The sequence below is a fragment of the Schistocerca piceifrons genome, chromosome 3 (genome assembly GCF_021461385.2).
Source record: "Schistocerca piceifrons isolate TAMUIC-IGC-003096 chromosome 3, iqSchPice1.1, whole genome shotgun sequence".
Taxonomy (NCBI): Eukaryota; Metazoa; Arthropoda; class Insecta; order Orthoptera; family Acrididae; genus Schistocerca; species Schistocerca piceifrons.
The window spans coordinates 723298576-723318884 of NC_060140.1; the positions used below are offsets into that span (position 1 = coordinate 723298576).

General features: G+C 43.2%; 1 protein-coding gene across 1 annotated transcript in view; it reads right to left on the reverse strand.

The window, feature by feature from the left end:
• The window catches only part of LOC124787690 (putative protein tag-53), a 295671-nt gene that overhangs the window by 189748 nt on the left and 85614 nt on the right, over positions 1-20309 (reverse strand). Inside the window, exon 10 of the mRNA XM_047254518.1 lies at positions 15664-15963. Coding sequence (XP_047110474.1) covers positions 15664-15963 — 300 coding nt within the window. The remainder of the gene's footprint in view (positions 1-15663; positions 15964-20309) is intronic.

Sequence of the window (20309 nt, forward strand, 5' to 3'; positions counted from 1 at the left end):
GACTCAAGCAGGCAGACGAGGCAGCGGCTGATCATGCGTTCAAGAATCTTACCCATACAACTGGTAAGGGTGACACTCTGATAACTGTTAGGGGCACTACGGCCCTTGCCTGGTTTCCAGAATGAAATTAATGTTGCCTCCTTCCAAGTCGTGTGGTACTGTCCATCAAACCAGATCTGACTGAAACAAGAGATAAGCGGTCCTTTCGTTTCAGGGCACAGATGACAAAGCATGGCATAATGGATCTTATCAGGTCCTGGAGCAGTGTCTCTGGCTGCAGACAAAGCTGATTCCAGTTCCCACATGGAGAATGGAAGGTTGTAGACTTCCTCATTATGCAAGAAGAAATTGAGCTTCCTCATCTCTGCAGTCCTACAGAATACCTGAACAGCTGAAGCTTGTCTGGATGACATGGTAACAGTAAATAGGTGTTCAGCTAAAACGTGAGCCATGTCTTCTGGCTTGTCCACCAAGACCCCATTATTTGACAAGGCTGTAAGGGACTGTGTACTCCCCTTGCCTGAAATCAGTCTTATTGGGTCCCAAACTTGGGCAGCAGAAGTGGACCAATTAATGGAAGTTGTGAATTCCCTCCAGGAAGCCCTCTTTCGTTCTTTGATCACTCGTCTCATATGTGCTTTTGCAGACCTGAAGGCATGAAGACTGTCTATAGTCGGACAGTGTTTGATGTTCCGCAGAGCTGTCCATCTGGCCCTGATTGTCAATCAACAGTTGTCATTCGACCAAGGTACAGGCCATCGTCTGAGGTGGTTACTAGACCTGGGGATGGACTCTGCGGCAGCCCTTTGGATCTCACGAGTGATGTGGGCCACCACTTCCTGTTCACAATCCTTTTGTTCAAAAATAGACTGTCAACTGTACTGCAGCCAATTTGCCCTTTTTATCATCCACCTGCGTGGTCTCCTGTTGGCCACCGTCCTAGTCGGCAGATGAATCCACACTGTGAAGTGGTCACTTGAATGTAAATCTGCAGCTACTTCCCACTGACCTGTGTCTGCAATAGCTGGGGAACAAAAACAAAGGCAACAGCTGAAAAAACCCTGTAGCTGTGGAAAACTGAGTCATCTGACCAGCATTCAGAAGGCAGATATTCTCAGAATGGATGAGTCGCTCAATCATCCAACCCCTGGAGGAAGTGGTAGCTGAGCCCCACAGGATATTGTGGGCATTGAAGTCCCCCACAAGGAGAAACGGGCGTGGAAGCACCTGGAAGAGTTCCGCCAGTGCATCTGTAGCCAAAGCATCATTAGGGGGCAGGTACAAAGAACACACTGTGATATTAAAGGCTGCAAGAACTTTCACAGCAATTGCTTGCATGGTCGTGGTAAGATGGACAGGAGAAGAGTGGCATCTGTCATCACTCCACCCAGACCTGGTCACATAAAGCTAATGGTACTGGCCACACTGGAAAGAAACGAGGGTGGGAAAATGATTTGGAAATGATGCTTGCTGTGAAATTGTTTGCACAACTTAGTCCTCAGGCAAGCAGATCCAAAAACTCAGAACACAAAAAATCCAATCTGTGACAAGACTCTTGATCTAACTTCAGATGCACTGCATCCGTAGTAGAAAAACCAAAAGCAACAAAGGCACCCAACCCAAACAAATTTTCAGTAGTAGCATCGTTAACAATCAAGTATGTAACAAAATTGACAACTGACTTGTAAACTGTGTCAGCCACAAACCGGCTGAGAACAGGAATCTGCTGTCTGTTGTTGTTGTTGTTGCGTTGTTGTTGTTGTGGTCTTTAGTCCAGAGACTGGTTTGATGCATCTCTCCATGCTACTCTATACTGTGCAAGCTTTATCTTCCAGTACCTACTGCAACCTACATCCTTCTGAATCTGTCTGTTATAGCTTGCTAAACGGCATTTGACACATGCCAGTGATGAACACCCGAGCCTTGCGTATGTCGGCACCCCGTGTTGAGTAATGGCTGATTCATCACCCGCACTTAAATTAAAAGTTTGTTCTAGTCTGCAGACAACAGCAAACATGACGACAAAACTGTATGAAAATAACATCTGTTGATTTCGGCAGTGACTGCTGGCAGGGCACAGATTGACATACTGCTGCTACATGACCATTTTTTTTAAGACAAGAGGTCCATCAATTGCGGCATGTTGCCCACACATGCTGTATGAAAAAAAAAGGCACGAAGGAAATGGCCTTTGTCATTCTTGTTGTGATCACGTGTTTGTCCGTGGCAGAACAGTTAGCTTTTTTCTACTGCAGTGACTGCCTCTTCCCCCAGTGCGCTTGGCTCCATGTGCTGCAACTGCACGCTGTCAACAACAGCAACATTGCTCAAACCTCCAATTGGTGCCCTGTGGCACGGGAGTCCTCCAATGACTGTGCAATTTTTGAAACCTTTTCCAATGTGGTGTTCTCAAACTGAAGGGAATGTTGACACACCTCATCTGGGGCCAAATGAATGATAGCATCTCTGACCATGGTGTCTGCATAAGATTCCTGAGACAAAGGCGTGACTAAATGACACTTATGACTGCCACCAAAGCTCAATACATTTGATGCAGCTTTCTGCGACACTGACAGGATTCAACATGAGTAGTGACCACACATGTACCCTTGTGGTGATACAACAGTAAATACACATATAATCAAAAGAACGCTGCACTGCGGAGCTAACTGGCACAGTAAGTGACAAATATGAAAGAGTCCCAGTCTTCTACGGATTATTCCGGAGGGGTGTGGAGAGGGGGATTCCTGCTGCTTTTGCAGAACTGACTTGAGTAAATCTCCCATGGAAGAGTCAAACAGCAGAAAAACCACTGAATCCAAAACGCATCAAAATTTGACCCTCACACGATGCCACTTGTGTTCTGACAACGAAAGAGATAAAATTTATTGGGGAACAGAGCGAGAACAACAACAATAATACAGTGATGGTAGTCACAAAATGTGTCAAACAATTTCTCAACTGGGGGCCTGGAGGCTCATGACTGTACCCAACAGGTGTACCTAGTGTAACGCTGTACGCACACAGTGGGCCTGGTGAAGATGGTCGATGACTGGGCTGCTCCTGGTGGCCACCTCAGGTAGTTGTGTGAATTTCAGTGCACACTATGCTTGCCATAATGGCCTGACTTATATCCACTGTGTGCCGTGGGTATAGCAACCGGTGTGGTTACTACACAATTACGAATAGCTAACACAAAACAGAAATTTGATATTGGGAACAGTTACACAGAGGAGTTACACGGTTCCTTTTCCTTTAAAGGTGTTCATTTATTCAAATGATGTAGTGCTAGTTGTTTACAAAATAGCCCCTTACTGAAAATGTGGCACAGGTTGCTCTGCACTTAACTGCAATAAAAAATACTAGAGTGCATGTCTCTGCGAGTGCTAAAGGCTGACTTGGTTCAACATTGACATGGCTCAAGTAATTTCTTATGTAGCTGTGCAAAACATTTCAAATTTCAATGCATACTTGCTTTACTGTATTGCAAACAACAGAACGTTCTACTTGAAATGAAAATGCAACTGTCCTGTTGTGCCTGTTGTTGTATTCAGCTGTAGGCTGATTACTTATGCTGCCATTACATCATCTTCACCCTGCGGATTTGTCTACCTATTGCCTACAGGAGTCTCTCCCCCAAAGACTAATAATAAGTGGGCATCACAGTTATGGACACAATACTGCATACAAACAGTTTGTTGATTCACTGTTTGTTGAAGGCTCCACCTGGGGGCACCAGTCACATTTCAGATCAGCGCTCATACCAGGAAACTGAGGACACTGCTCTTGAGGAAACAAGTAATATCTGCACATCACATGGTCACAGACATACTTCCACCTGCTGAATACTTAGGGCCAAGCACAGTCTCCAGCAGGGTAATCAGTTGCTCATTCAGTCCAGGCCAGGAGCTGGCTACACTCGTAGCTCATTAATCAGACACCACCAAGACCACCCAGGATGCTCCACTCTCTACTGCACTGCCTACATACTGCTCTATGTTAGTCCACATGGTGCAGCCACCACGGACATCACTTTACAAGCCAATCAAGGGAGGCTTCCCTTGGAAGTTGTTGTATGCCAGTGAACTTTGTCTCTGTTATTTTCAAGTGATCACAAATGATCTTTCAATTTTTAATGGAACTAACTTATTCATGAAACTGTGCCATGGATAAAGTGTAACTTATTTCAACGTGGGAACCATAATTCACTATGGCATGTTTCAATGAGAAGTAATGGCAATGAGTCCATTTGGTACATGTATTACTTTATGTTAATAAACTTGTTTTCTGTGTCCTCACCCATCATCAAAACTAAGGTCCCACATTCTGTTTCTTGAATCCTGCTTGTCCCTTGGAGTTACTCCAAAAGGACTAACATTGAAAGTCCCTGTTTCTAGATGCAATCCTACCCTACAGCAGGCTCTTTTACAGTTTCAAATACAGCAATCTCTTGCTCTCACCTGGTTAATCTGTGATCTATCTGCCTCATCAGCCAACTTCAATTCTGCCATACTTCTCTCCTTCTACAAAATCCTGCAGTTACCTGTCCCTTAGGTTTCCTTGAATGGTATCATCTGCCAAGCCAACTTCAAACTGCAGCAACATACCAGACTTCACCTCATAAAGCTATCCCACCTACTCCTAAGCTACCTGAACAATGGTGTTTCCCTTGATATTCCTCTGCAGCTTCCTAAACAGTCACACCATCAACCACCCCTCCTCTTCTGCAAACCGAGCTTGGCCGACCTCCTTAACATCCCACAGCCTTCACCACTACCTCACAGAATCAAGAACCAGTCACAACAGTACAGTGTTCTTAACCTCTGATCTGAAGCACTCTCTCCTCCTGAATTACCTGTATTATCCAAGAGTCTCACTTTCAGCCCTAAACCTGCCTTTGATCATGTTGCTTTGGTGAAAGACCTACTTTCCTTCACACATAATACCAATTGGAAATATCGCTTTACAACCCAATCCCAAAACAGCAGCAAACCTGACACTGAACCTGGACTTGAACAGTTCAGACCACGATACCAACTTGATCCACCACCACTACCTCAAAATCATCCCTTAAAAGCCTTCCAAGAATTCCTCACATCCAGCATTGCATCACAAACCTTCCTCAGGTCCCTACAACATGACTTTAACCTGTCCTCTGCAGAACTCCAGTCTCTACATTCCCTAATACTCCATCATTATCTGCCCAGCAAACAAAGGATCTACCACTGCAGTACTTGACTGAAAGGAGTATGTTAGTAAAAGTTTACGCCAGCTGTCTGACACCTGTACATACAACGTATGCCATCAAGATCCCATCCCTGTGATTCAAGCTGACTTGCAGACCCTCCTTGAAACCTCAGGCCCCTCACAAGGACTAACACTTAAATCCATTGAACTCACCCCACCCAAACCACGTACCCCCATCTTTCTTAAGCTCCACAAACCCAATCATCCTGGCTGTCCTATAGTTGCTGGCTTCAAAGCACCCACCAAACGTATATCTGCCTTAGCTGATCAACACCTGCAGCCCATAGTACAAAGACTCCCCTCCTACGTCAAAGATATCAACCATTTCCTAGATAATCTGAAATCCATGCCCATCCCACTCCAACCACACACCTTGCTTGTCACCATTGACACCATCTCCCTCTATACCAACATCCCCCACGTACATGATTTGTCTGCTGCTGAAAATTTCCTCAGTCAGTGCCCACCTGATTCCAAACCTACGACATCCTTCCTACTCACCTTAGTCAACTTTATACTTGCCAACAACTACTTCACCTTTGAGGGGCAGACAATAAACAGATCAGGAGTACGGCCATCCACATTAAACCTACCAACAGACAACAGTAATTACATTTTGATAGTTGCAATCCTTTCCATGTCAAACATTCCCTCCCATACAGTCATGGCAAATGTATTTGTTCAGATGCTGACTCTTTACAGTAATACATCATCATTCTCACCTCAGTCTTCACTGCATGTAATTACCCCACCAGCCTAGTTAGAAAGCAGATTTCCGGGGCCATCACATCCAATACTGGTACAGCTGATCCCTGGAGCACACCATTGGTGACTCAGTATTATCCTTATCTGGAATGTCTTAATCAGCTACTTCAACGGGGCCGTGACTTCCTAAAATCGTGCCATGAAATGAGATCCATTCTGTCTGAAATTTTGCCCACCACACCGAGAACAGCTTTCTGTCGCCCTCCCAATCTCCGCAATATTCTTGTCAGACTCTATGCTCCTTCTGCACCCATCTCCCTACACTATGGCTCCTGACCCTGTGACTGTTGCCGCTGCAAGACCTACCTACACACCCTCCTACCACCACCTACCAGCCAGACTGGCAAAATATATACTATCAAAGGGAGTGCCAACAGCAAAACGGCCCGTCGTATACCAGCTATTATACAAACACTATTTGGCCTTCTACAATGGCATGATTACCACCAAATTATCAATAAGAAGAATGGGCAAAGGTACAGGGTGTATACTGGCAGCTCACAATATCCTGTTGCAGAGCATGCTCTACAACATGAATTCGTGACATCAGTGCCTGTTTCATCACATGTGCCATGTGGTTTCTTCTCTTGGACACCAGTTTTTCAGAACTGCAGGTGGGAACATGTCCTTGGTACTCACCACTCACCTGGCCTTAATTTACATTAATTTCTTCTGTCTCAGCATTTCTTCACTGTAACTACTCTTTGCTTCACTACATTTTAGTTTTCTACATCTTTCACTGTCTTTCCCATCTATTTCTCACCGCCCCCTCCCACCTCTGTTAGGTACAGTGCACTTACCTTTTCACTATTATTAACTCATGCATGATGTTTAAGCATAATCTCTGTCTGCACATTACCTTTAAGCTCTCCGGTTTTCAAATCTTGTCCGATGCAGTCCCCAACAGTCAGTCTTTCCTTCTCATCCTGTACAGTAAGTCTCCCCCGACCCTTTCCTAGACCTCTCTAGTCCTTTTCCTTCAAACCTCATCCTTCCTCTTGAACCCATCTGCCTGAAGAAGGAGCCACTGGCTCCAAAAGCTTGCCAATTAGCATCATCTTTTATATGTGTTCTGTCACCTCTTGGTGAGTAGATTTATTATTTAGACAATTAAATAATTTAGTAACTTTTTCATAATTCTGTGACAGTTCAAGTTCCAGGACTAGCAGTGCACTTTCACATAAGGTTTGAGTGTCCTTTTAAATTATTGCGTTGGTGCTACCAGCACAACTATCCTTCAATTACAGGAGCAGGAAATTCAGGAGCTGCTGCAGGATGTAACTCAGCTAAACACAAGTTTTGGTTGTGAAAGCTCTGTCTCAGCAAGCAGCTCATGCAACTGACCTCACTTCTCCTGAGTTTGACGGCCAGAATGAAGACTGGACCACATACTGTCAACAACTGGAGATGCACTTTCTCGCATACAGCATACAAGGTACAGAGTGCAGTGCTCACTTTATTGCAAATGTGGCTACAGTTCTCTTTCATTTGTGTTGTCAGTTTTTCAGAGTCTCTCATCTGCAGGACATAAACAATAACTTATTAGTGGAATGATTGGGTGAGCATCTTTGTAGTGAGTGTTGTTTTCAGCCATGAGAATGTGTACTGATTTTATGGTTTTATGGTCAGTGACGGGAGTTCTTCCCCACAGTGTTTGAACACAGTGTGTTCATGAACAGTGTATGGACTCGGCATCTACAAATTTTGTGTGTGGCAAGCTGGTCCACCTTAGACTCATTGTCTGTTATGTTGTCGTGCTTTGCAGCACTTGGTCTCTTGTCGACAGAGTTCTATGACAGAAGTCCCTTTGCTCCTGGTCCAACCCTTGTCTGTGTCATCTTCTGACGCCAGTCCTCACAGAATCCCTCCTGTCATCACAATCCCTGTCACAGCCAGCCCTCCTGTTGTTGCACATGCTGTCAACTATGATATCTCACCTTCTCATCACTTCTGTCTTCGTCGGCCCTCTTGTGGCCTACCCTGTTGTGGCTAGCCCAACTGTCAATGCTGGTCCTGTTGCAGCAAGCCCAGTAGTAATCGGTTCTGCCGTCACTGGTCCCTGCCTGTGGTCAGCTCTCTGCATCTCCGCCCCCAACAGTCAGCTGCCATTCTCCTAGCAAACACTGTGTGCTTCTTTTCCTGTTATTTTCTTATGCTGTTTCGGATTTAGTTCTAGGGCAACATTGTGTCACCAGGCCTGTCGACATAAGCTGCTACGCCACTCACACTTTGTTGCTGTCTACATGCCTGCTAATTCTCCTACATTCTTTCTTCTCAGTGCTGCTTGGGTTGGCTACACCCTGGACACCACCTGCTTCACAACATCAGACCCCGGGTTTGTGGCCTTGTGTAGCAGCCACCTCAAGCTCCCCACTCCTTGGGGCCTCCCATGTTGCTGGGCGAAGTTCCGTTCCAGTGGACGACCAGCATCTCCACTCTCCATCGTCAGATTCACTGCCTCCCATCATGGAGGGCAGGAGGCAGGATGCGCAGCCTTCTTCGAGATGGTTTTACAATCTCCTTTGTAAATGTGAAGGGTTGTTGTGTATATCCACCATAGGCCGACTACGTATGCTGCCAATACGATGCCTTTATCCTGTGGGTCTGCCTGCCCATCGCTGCCTCTCCTCTGGAAACTAATATGACATGGGCATCACACATTATGGACACAATATTGCAAATGAACAGTTTGTTGATACACCATTTATTACAGATTCTACCCGGGAGCATCAGCCATGCTTCCAAGCAGTGCATTCTCTAGGAAACTGGCGGCGCTGTTATCGAGGAAAAAAGTACTGTCCACATGTCACATTGTGATGGACCTACTTCCACCTGTTGGATATTTAACGCCAAGTACAGACCCCAGCAGGGCAGTCAGTTTCTCAATCAGTCCTAGGCCAGGAACTGGTTATACTCATAGCTCATCAATCAGAACTCGCTGAGACCAGCCAGGAAACACCACTCTCCACTGCTCCATGTTACTCCAGACAGTGCAGATCCCACAGATGGTGTTCTACAGGCCAGTCAGGATGAGTCTTCCCTCTGAAGTTGTACCACACCCATGAATTTTGTTTCCATTACTCTCAAGTGATCATCAGTTGTTATTGTAAATACCTTATTTGTGGACTTGTGCTGTGAATAAAGCATTACTTATTTGAAACTGGGAATCACCATTTACTATGGTGTGCATCACCAAGATGTAGGATAAAATACCTGTAGTTGTTAAAATACTGGAAAATAAAAACTAGAAACAATTATCTATTTATAAATTTCAAAGGATAAGCTCTGAATAATAGAATACTGTACAATAAAAACAGAAGTTCACATCCGAGTAGAAACAGTAGATACCATAAAAATATCTCATACTCAAAACATTCTCATGACACATGAAAATACCAGAAAAACCAATTATAATGCGACTATACTTCAAAATGCAGGCAATGGTATTCCCTGAAGCTTTCTCTCTTTGCTTTGATGGCATGCACTCAACATCCTCTTTCCTTCGTAACTGGCAATTCATAGTGTTAATATTAGAATAAATTTGTTCTCGTCTGAGTTACTCATTTCTGCACAAAATCTATTACTTTTAATAAAAATATAAAATGAATTCCACTACTCAAACAGACAAAGATATTGCATCCAGTGCGTCACTGACAAATCAATCACCACAGCAATTGTGCTACACGTATGAATTGTTAATGCAGTTGCAGCCACTTTCACAGTGTACCAATTGCCTCAGCAATGGTAATACCTGCTGTGGAAAATTTTCAAGAATATAGTGGTCCATACAACTGAACATTTTTGTTAAATGATCTTTTGTCTTTAGATTTACACCTAGTCCTGCAAAAGAATAATTTGAATTTTCTGTTCACAGTCTTATCCTGAATCCAAACTGCAAGTATGATAAAAATTACATGTACAAAGATGTTGAACTACTATTTTCCACTTGGTTTTCTCAAAAACAATGGCTGTAACTGTTTACACTGTAGCTTTCTTCTTTTTATACAGTAGTTTCAGTAATGAGTATTTCATTTATCTGAAAATTGAGTGCACATGAAAGGCATATTGACATATGACAATTTCTCACCAATGATGAGGAACACTGATTAACTTGATATTCCATAATCATATTCATATGAGTCTTTACTACTCAGTTATTAAATAAATGATCCAGTCTCTATCTTTCATTTCCTAATATGGCAAATAATTGACAGAGCACCATCATGAATAGCTCTGGGGTACTTGCTTATGCCAATAAGATTTTTAATCAACTTGACAAATATTGACAGAAAGTGTTTATTAAATCTTCTGCACTTATCTTATGAGTGGTTTATTTTCCAACACTGCAGATGTAATATTTTGAGAAACTTCCTTCTGTTCTTATAATTTTTCCACAGCAACTCCCCCCCCCATGAACCATAGACCTTGCCGTTGGTGGGGAGGCTTGCGTGCCTCAGCGATACAGATAGCCGTACCGTAGGTGCAACCACAACGGATGGGTATCTGTTGAGAGACCAGCCTTTTCAGTAGTTGCAGGGGCAACAGTCTGGATGATTGACTGATCTGGCCTTACAACACTAACCAAAACGGCCTTGCTGTGCTGGTACTGCAAACGGCTGAAAGCAAGGGGAAACTACGGCTGTAATTTTTCCCGAGGGCATGCAGCATTACTGTATGGATAAATGATTATGGTGTCCTCTTGGGTAAAATATTCCGGAGGTAAAACAGTCCCCCATTCGGATCTCTGGGCGGGGACTACTCAGGAAGACTTCGTTATCAGGAGAAAGAAAACTGTCGTTCTACGGATCAGAGCGTGGAATGTCAGAGCCCTTAATCGGGCAGGTAGGTTAGAAAATTTAAAAAGGGAAATGGATAGGTTAAAGTTAGATATAGTGGGAATTAGTGAAGTTCGGTGGCAGGAGGAACAAGACTTCTAGTCAGGTGAATACAGGGTTATAAATACAAAATCAAATAGGGGTAATGCAGGAGTAGGTTTAATAATGAATAAAGCAATAGGAATGCAGGTTAGCTACTACAAACAGCACAATGAACGCATTGTTGTGGCCAAGATAGACATGAAGCCCAGGCCTACGACAGTAGCACAAGTCTATATGCCTACTAGCTCTGCAGATGACGAAAAAATTGAAGAAATGTATGATGAGATAAAAGAAATTATTCAGATAGTGAAGTGAGATGAAAATTTAATTGTCATGGGTGACTGGAATTCGATAGTAGGAAAAGGAAGAGAAGGAAACGTAGTAGGTGAATATGGATTGGGGTTAAGAAATGAAAGAGGAAGCTGCCTGGTGGAATTTTGCACAGAGCACAAATTAATCATAGCTAACATTTGGTTCAAGAATCATAAAAGAAGGTTGTATACATGGAAGAAGCCTGGAGATACTGACAGGATCCAGATAGATTATATAATGGTAAGACAGAGATTTAGGAGCCAGGTTTTAAATTGTAAGACATTTCCAGGGGCAGATGTGGACTCTGACCACAATCTATTGGTTATGAACTGCAGATTAAAACTGAAGAAACTGCAAAAAGGTGGGAATCTATGAGATGGGACCTGGATAAACAGACTAAACCAGAGGTTGTACAGACTTTCAGGGAGAGCATAAGGGAACAATTGACAAGAATGGGGGAAAGAAATACAGTAGAAGAAGAATGGGTAGCTTTGAGGGATGAAGTAGTGAAGGCAGCAGAGGATCAAGTAGGTAAAAAGACGAGGGCTAGTAGAAATCCTTGGGTAACAGAAGAAATATTGAATTTAATTGATGAAAGGAGAAAATATAAAAACACAGTAAATGAAGCAGGCGAAAGGGAATACAAACGTCTCAAAAATGAGATCGACAGGAAGTGCAAAATGGCTAATCAGGGATGGCTAGAGGACAAATGTAAGGATGTAGAGGCTTATCTCACTAGGGGTAAGATAGATACTGCCTACAGGAAAATTAAAGACCCTTTGGAGAAAAGAGAGCCACTTGTATGAATATCAGGAGCTCAGATGGAGACCCAGTTCTAAGCAAAGAAGGGAAAGCAGAAAGGTGGAAGGAGTATATAGAGGGTCTATAAAAGGGCGATGTACTTGAGGGCAATATTTTGGAAATGGAAGAGGATGTAGATGAAGATGAAATGGGAGATCTGATACTGCATGAAGAGTTTGATAGAGCACTGAAAGACCTAAGTCAAAACAAGACCCCGGGAGTAGACAACATTCCATTAGAACTACTGACGGCCTTGGGAGAGCCAGTCCTGACAAAACTCTACCATCTGGCGAGCAAAATGTATGAGACAGGCGAAATACCCTCAGACTTCAAGAAGAATATAATAATTCCAATCCCAAAAAAAGCAGGCGTTGACAGATGTGAAAATTACCAAACTATCAGTTTAATAAGTTATGGCTGCAAAATACTAACACGAATTCTTTACAGACGAATGGAAAAACTGGTAGAAGCCGGCCTCGGGGAAGATCAGTTTGGATTCCATAGAAATATGGGAACACATGAGGCAATACTGACCCTACGACTTATTTTAGAAGCTAGAATAAGGAAAGGCAAACCTACGTTTCTAGCAGTTGTAGACTTAGAGAAAGCTTTTGTAATGTTGTCTGGAATACTATCTTTCAAATTCTGAAGGTGGCAGGTGTAAAATACAGGGAGCGAAAGGCTATTTACAATATGTACAGAAACCAGATGGCAGTTATGAGCGTCGAGGGGTATGAAAGGGAAGCAGCGGTTGGGAAGGGAGTGAGACAGGGTTGTAGCCTCTCCCCGATGTTATTCAATCTGTATATTGAGCAAGCAGTAAAGGAAACAAAAGAAAAATTCGGAGTAGGTATTAAAGTCCATGGAGAAGAAATAAAAACGTTGAGGTTTGCCGATGACATTGTAATTCTGTCAGAGACAGCAAAGGACTTGGAAGAGCAGTTGAACGGAGTGGACAGTGTCTTGAAAGGAGGATATAAGATGAACATCAACAAAAGCAAAACGAGGATAATGGAATGTAGTCGAATTAAGTCGGGTGACGCTAAGGGAATTAGATTGGGAAATGAGACACTTAAAGTAGTAAAGGAGTTTTGCTATTTGGGGAGCAAAATAACTGATGATGGTCGAAGTAGAGAGGATATAAAATGTAGACTGGCAATGGCAAGGAAAGCGTTTCTGAAGAAGAGAAATTTGTTAACATCAAGTATAGTTTTAAGTGTCAGGACGTCGTTTCTGAATGTATTTGTATGGAGTGTAGCCATGTATGGAAGTGAAACATGGACGATAACTAGTTTGGACAAGAAGAGAATAGAAGCTTTCGAAATGTGGTGCTACAGAAGAATGCTGAAGATTAGGTGGGTAGATTATATAACTAATGAGGAGGTGTTGAATAGAATTGGAGAGAAGAGGAATTTGTGGCACAACTTGACTAGAAGAAGGGATCGGTTGGTAGGACATGTTCTGAGGCATCAAGGGATCACCAACTTAGTATTGGAGGGCAGAGTGTAGGGTAAAAATTGTAGAGGGAGACCAAGAGATGAATACACTAAGCAGATTCAGAAGGATGTAGGCTGCAGTACGTACTGGGAGATGAAGAAGCTTGCACAGGATAGAGTAGCATGGAGAGCTGCATCAAACCAGTCTCAGGACTGAAGACCACAACCACAACAACAACAACAACAACAACAACAACAACAACAAACATAGAGTTAGTTAGAAGTGCATACTCAATCAGCAGTTCATTCACTTTGTCTTTATTTCTCTCTCTATTTTGATCAAACAGGTTTGTCAAGGCTTTTCTCTGCCATAAACACAACCTCCTTTAGTGGCACTTACTTACTAATTTACTTCTTATTACAGCTGAATTAAACATCACATAAATTACCATGGAAATTTGGCCTGGAATGATCCCACACTCACCTACTATACCACCATTTATAGATTTACCAAAGCACTCCTTCCCATACTGTTTAATAGATTCTGATACACGGATAAGCCTATTGTTAGCTTTAGAACTAACCAGCTAAACTGCTTTCTCTTCTTAATGGCCTTACTTGCAATTTTCTTATAACCCTGATAGATTATACAGTAACAAAGTACTCTTGGTAGAATACAACACATTAATAAAGACAACACCACATTGTATAAAAGCACAAAGCAATGTGCTGGAGAAGAAAACTAGATAGTTATTGATTTTTTATTTGTGGCGGCACACACCTTCGCACAAGAGCTTCTGCGAAGTTTGGAAGGTAGGAGACGAGGTACTGGCAGAAGTGAAGCTGTGAGGGTGGGTCGTGAGTTTTGCTTGGGTAGCTCAGTTGGTAGAGCACTTGCCCACGAAACGCAAAAGTCCCGAGATGGAGTCTCAGTCTGGCACACAGTTTTAATCTGCCGGGAAGTTTCAGACCTTCAGAGGCCAACTTGCTATTAATTCTGTCGCATCAGGAGAATAAAGCATCAATAAATGCCAGAGTACAGACTACTCATGCCTGGGGTCAACACTATGACTTGCTGCCCATCTACGTGCTGTTGATGCTTCTGTAAGTGCTTCAGTACAGGCCGCCACTTGCAGCAAATCACTAGAACTTCAATGGCTAGTTAGCGATTCCCGTTCTCTCTGTGTTAGTTGGCAGAAATTGCACTGTAAATGTATTTTTGTTGCAAATGTTAAGTGCAATAATGAAACTCACTTAGGTTATATTCTTATAAAAAATTACATCACAGTAAATAAAAATGGTATTACTATGTTAAAGATACAGTACACGGACACCATGCAGCTTTTCAAAAATGTTGTGAATGTTACATAGCACTACACAGTATTGGCACAGTGGCTACATGCCTTGCTCTTGGAAGTCTCTAATGCAATTTGATCGAGAGAACCAGTAGAGAAATAGCAGTACACATTTGTTTGCAAAGTCTTCCTTGCATGAACTGTTTCATTTTGTGTTGGCCTCCTTATGACACATAACACCCAGAAATTATTGAACTGGATAAATAAAAAATCCACTCACCAAGTGGCAGCAGAACACACACATAATGTCTTTCCTTGTCATCCCATATGGTAAGTCTCCTCTGACCAGCAGTTCTGGGTGACCTTCCCGAAATCTACCCCTTTTCCTAGACCTCTCCAGTCCTTTTCCTTCACACTTCTTCCTTCCCTTTCAAACCTTCTGCATGAAGGAGCCGCCACTGCCTCTGAAAACTTGCCAGTTACAACAGTCTTTTGTATGCAGTCTGCCACCACTTGGTGAGTACATTCTTTATCTATCCAATTAAATAATTTTGTCAATAGTTTGTATGGATGTTAAGACAGTTATTATGGACAAGATAACTAAAATATTTTCTTTACTTTTTTGAACAGGATAAATGTAACAAATGCAACAACTTTTGGTGAATAGGAGGGGGGAGGGGAAGGTAGACAGGAGAGTGGTAGGGAGAGTCGAGGCAGAGTAATTGGTGTACATACATTTAACAAATAAAAATCATGTCAGGGATGCTTAACAATTTCCAGGAGAAAACTCAGTAGTTTACACATTACAATATTGACCTCGCTACATGTTTTTGAACTATGGTACCAAAAATGAACTGAATTTTTGATACAATATTCGTCCAACTAACCAGCAAATGCAAATACTACATAAAAATAAGAACTGGAACAAACCTCATCATATCAGAGAGCATCTGTCCATCAAAACCACCATACAGATAGAGTGCACCCTCAAATGTGACAGCAGAATGCCCAAATCTTGCAAGATCTGCACGCAGTAGGTGAGGTGCATCCGAGATATCCCAATGGTTACACAGAACATCATAAACAAGCAGGTCAGCAGAATAACAACGAGCACCATGACTATGAGCTGTATCGTTGTGAGTATTTCCACCAAACACCAACATAAGGCCAGAAGAAACGAAAGTTGCAGTATGCAGGAACCGAGCTGATGGAGCATCTGCCAGTCGTAACCTGTGCAACAACAGAAAAAGTTCTTACATACTGAACCACAAGCCTGGATGATTAATTTCACACAGATAAATTATTAAATATAGTAGAGGATAAATGTTTACATTAAAATTAATAATTATACTGCTTTCTCTTTAACACTCTATTATCAGTCATACAACATTCTCTACAGGTAGTGACGAAAACTGATTTAAATGCATACTTTCCGGCTGGAAAGGTTAAAATTACTAAAGCTCTCCATGCCAGTATGCTATGGTATTCTGGGATCTCTTACATAGCCCCATGTTTTGTCCCTGAAGGAGAGGGGATGTGCTCTGGCTTCGGTGTTGTTAAGCTTGCCAGTAACTTCATCTGGAAGGAAGGAGGTGTCAAGCTGAACAGCATTTGGCTCCAGTTCTTAAAGAAAGTTATTTCATCCACAATGGGATGAGTAGCACAGTGACAACAACAACCACTACTGGGAAAACCACCCCCACATTGAAAACTCACATGTTGTCACACATGCATACCACAGTACTTACAAAGTAGTTTAATATCCATCAGATGTGAGCCGCCATGGGCTATGGAACAACATGAAAACCACAAACACACTGAAGATAACGTCAGCAGACGGAGACAAAGAGTTGGGTAACCTAACAGATTGCAGAAGACCACAGCATAACAGCCTGTAGAATATTAGTAATTTTAACATTTGCTTTTTCACAGGTATCATATAATTTTATGTACCTTATATTTCAAGGTTTCAAATCGAACTGCTGTGGATAGAGCTGGGTTGGCAACTCATTTAAACACAGCAATTGTATATTACATTACATGTGTTCCATGGGTCATGCGGAGAGTGGTGTCGAACAGTATAAATTCTATTTATAAAAGAAACAAACTTAAAATTTAAGAGTTTAGTTGAAGATAATCTACAGCAGAATACAAAGAACTGCCAAAAGAACGTTTTTCAGTCAGTCATATCTGTTCTTTAGTAACTGATACTACATTATACCCATCCATATTTAGTATTACTACATCAGTGGTCAATTGATGTTCAGAGCACACAATAATCTAAAATATTTTCAGACTGCAGTTCAATTAAACAAATTATATATTTTACTGCTTAACACTTCCCTTACAAACCACATAACTTGCCTGGGTAGGGTGCTTTGCATGCCTCAGTGATAGTTGTGGCCATACTATTAAGTAAAACCACATCACATAGTTAACTGTAAAGAGGACAGAGTAATGTGTTGGTTGGCTGGTTTGGAGTGAAAGGGAACAAACTGCAAGGTCATAGTGCCTTCACCCATTAATAAGTGGTAACCAGGAGCGGTCGTCTAAGGAAGGAAGTGGCAAATCCAGGAAAATCTCAAGTGTAACTAACATAGACACACACGACATAAAAGCCCAGAAAAGAGAGAGTACAGACAAGTTGTTCAAAGATCAGCCAATACAAGGCACTAAAACAAAGAAATGGAAAACAATGAAGAGAATAAAGGTGGAAAGGATGGAGGCCAGGCTCGGCCACTGAACAAAGGCCAACAAGGGACCTCGGGTGGGGGGAGGGGGGGGGGGGGGGGGGGCAGAGAGGGGTGCCCCACCAACCCCTCAGGTGCTCAAGAGGCCAAACAGCCATACCTTACAGGGATGAATAGAAACCACCTATACGGGTAAAAACCAGATCAGCTGCTTTGGCATTGTTTGCTAGGAGCATGTCAGGAAGATTTAGGAGCCACCTCAAAGCAATTGAATTAGGGCAGTCTGTGAGTAAGTGGGCCACAGTAAGACAGGCTCCACATCGGCAGCGAGGGGGATCCTCATGTAGGAGAATGTGGCCATGGTTCAGCCAATTGTGGCCAATGCAGAGTTGAAGAGGATTCCCTGCGTAAAACACACATGGAAGACTGCCACGCGGTCATCGTCTCCTTAATTGTCCTCAGTTTCTTTGGGGAGATCTGGATAGACCATTAGACTTCCAGCAATCTATGGCATATAAATGACCAAAAGTCTGGTTCTGGGACCACCATTTCCAGAATTGACATCCTTGTAGCAAACTTGGCCAACTGGTCAGCTCATTCATTTCCTGAAATCCCAACATGACCAGGAGTCCAAACGAAAACAACAGGCCATCCAGCTTGATGGAGGTCACAGACACAACCCTGGATAGTCATAACCAGTGGACGAGGAGATTAGCACTGGTCTGTAACCTGAAGGCTGCTAAGGAAGTCACTATTGATTAGGATACTCTTGTCAGCACAAGAACAAACATAGCTATGGGCTAGTTTAATGGCCATTAATTCAGCAGTGAACACACTGCAGCTGTATGGCAGAGAGTGGAAGTCACTGCACAGTGCATGTGCGTATGCAAAGTCAGTTTGTCCATTGACTGTTGAGCCATCTCTGAAAACCACTTCCGAACCTGGATATGTCTCAAGGACAGCCAAGAACAGGTGGTGAAAAATTATAGGGTCTATGGAATCTTTTGGACCAAAGGAGACATAGAGACAAATCCGAGGTTGGGGCACAATCCATGGGGGCAATGTGATGTCTCCCTGACCAGAGGTGACTGTGGAGGAAGTTGCAGTTCCGAACAGAGACACTGAGGCATTTAGCAATTGTAAACCCAGTTCTGGGTTGCCATTGTGGGAGGTGGGGCTCCTTTCAAGGGAAAGGTACATGGTCGTTGGGGTGCTCAGGGAAACTATGAATGAGTATAGCATAATTCAGCAGCTGTTGTTGTCTCCTGATAGGTAATGGAGATACTCCAGCTTCGACTAGTGGGCTGTTCACAGGGCTAATTTGGAAGACTCCTGTCACAAGTCAGACCCCACAGTGAAGAATGGGATCCAGTATCCGCAATTCTCAGGGTGATATTGAACTACGTGAAAGACTCCCATAATCAAGGCACGACATAGTCAGGGCTTCATAGAGCTGCAAAAGGGTACTTGCAAGCCACCTAGTGTTACAGAGTCAGTGATGTGTGTTGAGGTGTTGCCAACACTTTCGTTTAAGTTGGCGAAGTTGGGGAAGCCACAGCAGCCACTAATCAAAGACCAGTCCCAAAAAGTGGTGTGCTCAACTACAAGAAGTAACTGATCGCCTAGGTAAAGCTCTGTGTGTGTGTGGGCAGTAGGATGGTGACAGAAGTTCAGGACATGAGTCTTGAAGGCTGAAAACTAAAAGCCATGGGTGAGAGCCCATGACTGTGCCTTTAATATGACATCCTGTAAGTGATACTTAGCAACACCCATACTAGATGGGCAATAACAGAAGCAAAGATTGTCAGCATATAAGGAGGGTGATAACAAAGGCGCCACAGCCGCCGCTAGATGATTGATAGCAACAAGAAAGAGGGGGAAGTTCAATACAGAGTCCTATGGGACCCCATTCTCTTGGATATGGGGGTAAGCGAGCAAAGCACTCATTTGAACCCGGAACATACAGTGCAACTGGAGGTTCTTGACAAAAATCGAAAGTGGACCCTGGAGACACCACTTATGTAACATAGTAGGGATGTGGTGAGGCTATGTCAAGTCATAAGCTTTCTGTAGCTTGAAAAAGACAGCAATGAGGGCTGACAACACACAAAGGCCACTCAGATGGTGGATTCGAGGTGAACCAAATTAATGGCAGTGGAGCAGCCTTTGCAAAAACTGCCCTGAGATGCAGCCAAAAGGCCCTGAGACTCAAGGAGCCAACACAGCCACTTGCTCACCATGCTTTCAAACAACTTACAGCGAATGTCGGTAAGGCTGGTTGGATGATAATTGTCCTTGTCTAGGGGATTGTTACCTGGTTTTAGTACCAGAACTATTTTGCTTTCTTGCCACTGAGATGGAAACTCACCCTTGTTCCCTATCCAACTAAAGAGGGCAAGGATGTGATGCTGACAATCCACTGAGAGGTTTCAGCATTTGGTTGTGGATGCAGTCTGGCCCTGGGGCCATATCAGGGTAATGGGCTAAAGCACTGAAGAGTTCCCATTCACTGAATGGCAAAGGTGGGCTGGTAGTACTCAGATACACCAGACACAGATGTGTCAGCATATTGTTCAGCAACAGTGTCTGGATCAGTATAAAAACACCATCTAAGGAAATACTTGGTACACATGCAGGGGATTGGGAAGTTGTAGAGGTAGGTACATGATCCAATGGTGGAAACACCCTGTTCCCAGGTAGTGAACACAGGCACAGAGCCGTTTAAAGGCAATGAGGGGTTCCTCTGAAGTGTGCCGCTTATAGCATTGGTGAGCCTGCCGATGAACTCTAATGGCCGCAGCAATCTCTGGGGTCCACCAGGGTGCCATCTTCTGCCGGTGAGATCCCAAGGAAGAGGTGGTGGCTTGGTTGGCTCCCAAAAGAATG